Here is a 4,429-nt window from a genome sequence, read left to right on the forward strand (position 1 = left end):
TATAGCTTATTCTCTCCTAGTCTTCTCTGGACGGTATGTACAGGTTCAAGCTATGTTAGTTTATAGAGGTAGGTATAGCTTATTCTCTCCTAGTCTTCTCTGGACGGTATGTACAGGTTCAAGCTATGTTAGTTTATAGAGGTAGGTATAGCTTATTCTCTCCTAGTCTTTTCTGGAAGGTATGTACAGGTTCAAGCTATGTTAGTTTATAGAGGTAGGTATAGCTTATTCTCTCCTAGTCTTTTCTGGATGGTATGTACAGGTTCAAGCTATGTTTGTTTAAAGATGTAGGTATAACTTATTCTCTTGCAGCTTTCTCTGGGTGTGGGTATGTAAATGTTTAAACTACATTAGTCTGGAGAGAGCTATAACTTAATCTTTGTGGATAAGTATTATGGGTAAATAGCTTAAAAACCTACTTGATACACTTGATCCAATCTGCCATCTCTTCAGGAGTAGATGCTGACATGCGATACACTGTGTGTTTTCCTTCAACGACCTTCCCTTCTGAGTCTGTCTTACATGCTTTAATGATGTCGCTCCCTGTCGAAAAGAGCTCAAAACTATTGGCCCTATTCCGGTCTACAACCTCACGCACCTGGACATTTTCCAAGGGTATAATTCCCCGTGGCTCTTTATCCTAAGAAGTGAGTTGTACAAAACCAGAAAGAGTGAAAGCCAATACACTATATGCCTATCTAGATCCAACAATATGTTTTTTTTTTACTTCTCTCAATGTGCATAACTCTTGGAATACGCTCGGATTTATCTCCATTTAATAATAAGATAATGTTATACCATGGATTCTAGTTATTTAAGAGTTTTTCCAAGACTGATGAACAGTTTCTAAAGCTAGATACAAAACAAGTTGAATCCTGAAACAGTTGCTTTTAGTTGAATTATCATGCAAGACAGTAGTCGATAAGTAAGGGTGTTTCCGTAACAAAAACTTTCTTTCTTTTATTACTAACAAATATCGTAAACCTCTGGAATCATGGAAGCCTAGTTAAAAGTTTACATTTTTAAAAGATAACAGAGAAATATTTAAAAGTAATGTCCTTACAAAACATTTTAATAGTTTCTATTTAAATCATAATCTCAAGGCCACTTATAAAACAAGTTTCATTCTACACATACATCATTCAAACTTTACTGAATATACTTACAGTGGTGTATTCAAAATAATACAAACAGTTATCATTTAGAATGAACCATCGTCGCTTCCAACTCTTGTAACGACCACCTAAGAGAAAATTGAAAAACATTAATGCAAATATAAATAAAAATGTTTGTTTTGTCACTTTACATAGCTGTTTAAAACGATCATTTAACATTTGTCTAATTTCCATTTTGAAACAATTTTACAGTCAGGTCAGTTTTTCTTAAATTAACTCAACCCCTATTGTTGTATTTGTGATCCATCCGTGAAAATATCCTAATAACATACAAGCCATAAACCAATTCTCAAATATCTGAAAACTACCAACAGTTATGTTTCAGCTGGTTAAGATTATCCAGCACTGTGTTCTGTCGTGGTCCATAAATAGATGGGCCAATCTAATGCTCGTTTAATTTTTCTTTGCTCGCAAAATGTCAGGTTAAAGTTTAGTCAAAGAGTATTAAACTGATGCCATATGTTTGATCACAGAGATTTTTAACACACTGTAAAAACTAGTACTAGGAAGATGATTTAACAGTACTGTTGTACATAGTCATTGTAATAATCTAATACCAAATTTCAAAAACTACTAATTGATCAATCATATGATAAAATTTGGTTACTTTTAACTAGTTAAAATCAAGTTGTCAGTAGAACTTACTTTTTTTTTAATGCAAGATCTCCATTAGATACAGATTCCATTATAACTAGTTCATAACTACTAGTAACATATAACACAAAGTAAAAGTGCTTTGTAACTTACTGTAAATAATAACATGCTTCAGAAAAAGCAGTCACATGATGCACATGTTCTAGCACATGCCATAAGGTATGGTAATATTAATAAAAAAATTCAAGAAAATAATGCAAAAATTGCACACCACCATGATAACTCTAAGTCCCACCCTTAGTATATTTTTTTTCAAAATCATGTTTGTGTTTCCCTGATTTCTTTTTCTTTTGTTACTATAATTACTTGGAACGTCAGTAACCTCGCAGAAAATATCGCAGTGATCCAGTTATGATGTTGTGTCATATTATCAACTTGAGCATTGGAAACAGTTTAAGCGAAGAATTTTGAAAAACTATGTTGCACATTTTGAACACCTGTGAGATTAGGATTTTGAAATATTTTTGGTGCAAAGTTTGACCACCTGTAAAGTTACAATTTTCAAAAATGATGATGCACATTTGAAACAGTTGTAAGGACAGTATTTTGAAAAATCATGGTGGTGTAGAGAGAAGCCATCAAGGATAATGCGAGTTCATGCTTTCTGAGGTCAAACTTATCACCACATACACGGATACTCCTTAATCAAGGAAACAGAAACCACAAATTAAAAGAGACATTTCCAATATGCACACACTTTTTGATTGAAGCCTGGTATGAAACAATCATCAACATTGTCTTTTTTATTTGACAGAAAGCTTTAAGAATTCTTTTTGGCTAGTCAACAAAGAAATTTCATATGCCACTAATTGAATATCTAGTATGTGAGCAAGTAACTACTACTGGATATTTCAAATGCTTCTCTACATATACAAGCTCTTCACGTAGGTTACTTGTTAATCGATCACTTTTCCTTCGATTACAACAGAACAGCCTACACTAAACGAAGAGTGTGTGTAAATAAACTCAAACATTCTAAGGAGAAACTGTGATTTTAGCACGTTTAAAACATCAAGCACATCTCGTGTTCCTTTATTTGTACAGAACACGCAACATAATTATTTATTAGGTTCGGTATATTTCAACTTCGTTTCCAATCTTATAAACTCTTACAGACAGTGTAGTTCTCTGTGATATCAAAAAAAGCTGTAGTTATATTTCTTCAACATGGCACAAACCCTTCCTTTAGAAAAATCTGTTTATCCTTAAATAGAAAACTAATCTTACACTAGCAAAAAACCGGTATGCAGTATTGCCACTTGAGAGTTTTCTGATTATCATTTACAACTTTTAACAAAAATGTTCCATCAAGAATGTCATCTTACCAGAACCACTTCCATTTGTACAATGACACTTATTTTGTAAATGACATGCATCAAAAATGCATTATAAACACTTGTTATTCATTTTAAGTGAATTTAGTTTAAAACTGTATAAGCAATATATCCAGTTTTCATCAAATAAGGCAATGAATAAATGTTGCTGTTTTGTTTGATAACATTTTTTATTCACTCGCTCAAATGCATATATTCTGATAAATCCTTTTTCGGAAACTTGCAACACTTAGCAAAAAATAAAAGATAAGCCATCCGTGCACATCTAAGTTCATAATGATTTACAATTATCCACTAAGTACACACAATCACTGTAGCAGCAAGCATCTGCCCGAAGCCAAAACAAACTATACAGAAATTTCAAGTGCCGAGTGGGAAGTAAACCAGCTCTATCAACAAGACACAACATTTATAACAACCAAAACCGTCGTTTTTTGCTGTTTTGTCACTTACTGAGTTTTGACGTTCCTGGTAAAATGTATGCATTAAAGGAAAAAAAGGGAACAAAATTGTTTATATCAGGTCGTTAGTTAAAACGAAAATCTTAAAGCATTGATAGATAATAAACTCATCCCTTAAAAGGTGAATTGAAGATACTATATAATTTTCTTTTGTAAAATAATTACTTCCATTAATTTTTCAATAATTTTATTTTCACTTTCAATGTTGTTGTTGTTAGTGAGAAAATACAAGCTGCTGGTTGATTTATATTAACAACTTAATATCTTTATTCAATTTCTGTAGTGCATATTGGTGTATAGAAGACATATTAATACTAGAAATAAATGACCTTATAATATCACAATGTTGTTAAGGTCATTTATATTCTAGTATTAATATGTCTTCTATACACCAATATGCACTACAGAAATTGAATAAAGATATTAAGTTGTTAATATAAATCAACCAACAGCTTGTATTTTCTCACTAACAAAAAAATTGTGATATTATAAGGTCATTTATTTCTAGTATTAATATGTCTTCTATACACCAATATGCACTACAGAAATTGAATAAAGATATTAAGTTGTTAATATAAATCAACCAGCAGCTTGTATTTTCTCACTAACAACAACATTGTGATATTATAAGGTCATTTATTTCTAGTATTAATATGTCTTCTATACACCAATATGCACTACAGAAATTGAATAAAGATATTAAGTTGTTAATATAAATCAACCAACAGCTTGTATTTTCTCACTAACAACAACAACACTGTGATATTATAAGGTCATTTATTTCTAGTATTAATATGTCTTCTAT

General features: G+C 31.5%; 1 protein-coding gene across 2 annotated transcripts in view; it reads right to left on the bottom strand.

Annotated features, from left to right (window-relative positions):
- LOC106475279 (cytohesin-1-like) overlaps positions 1 to 4,429 on the bottom strand; it is a 19,518-nt gene that overhangs the window by 4,470 nt on the left and 10,619 nt on the right. The window contains exons 8-10 of one of the 2 annotated variants that reach the window (XM_022379431.1): positions 3,617 to 3,631; positions 1,167 to 1,243; positions 420 to 640 (exon numbers count right to left, since the gene is read on the bottom strand). In XM_022379431.1, coding sequence (XP_022235139.1) covers positions 420 to 640; positions 1,167 to 1,243; positions 3,617 to 3,631 — 313 coding nt within the window. The remainder of the gene's footprint in view (positions 1 to 419; positions 641 to 1,166; positions 1,244 to 3,616; positions 3,632 to 4,429) is intronic. The other variant, XM_013935974.2, reaches the window with a different exon arrangement.

Source organism: Limulus polyphemus, unplaced genomic scaffold (genome assembly GCF_000517525.1).
Source record: "Limulus polyphemus unplaced genomic scaffold, Limulus_polyphemus-2.1.2 Scaffold8346, whole genome shotgun sequence".
NCBI lineage: Eukaryota > Metazoa > Arthropoda > Merostomata > Xiphosura > Limulidae > Limulus > Limulus polyphemus.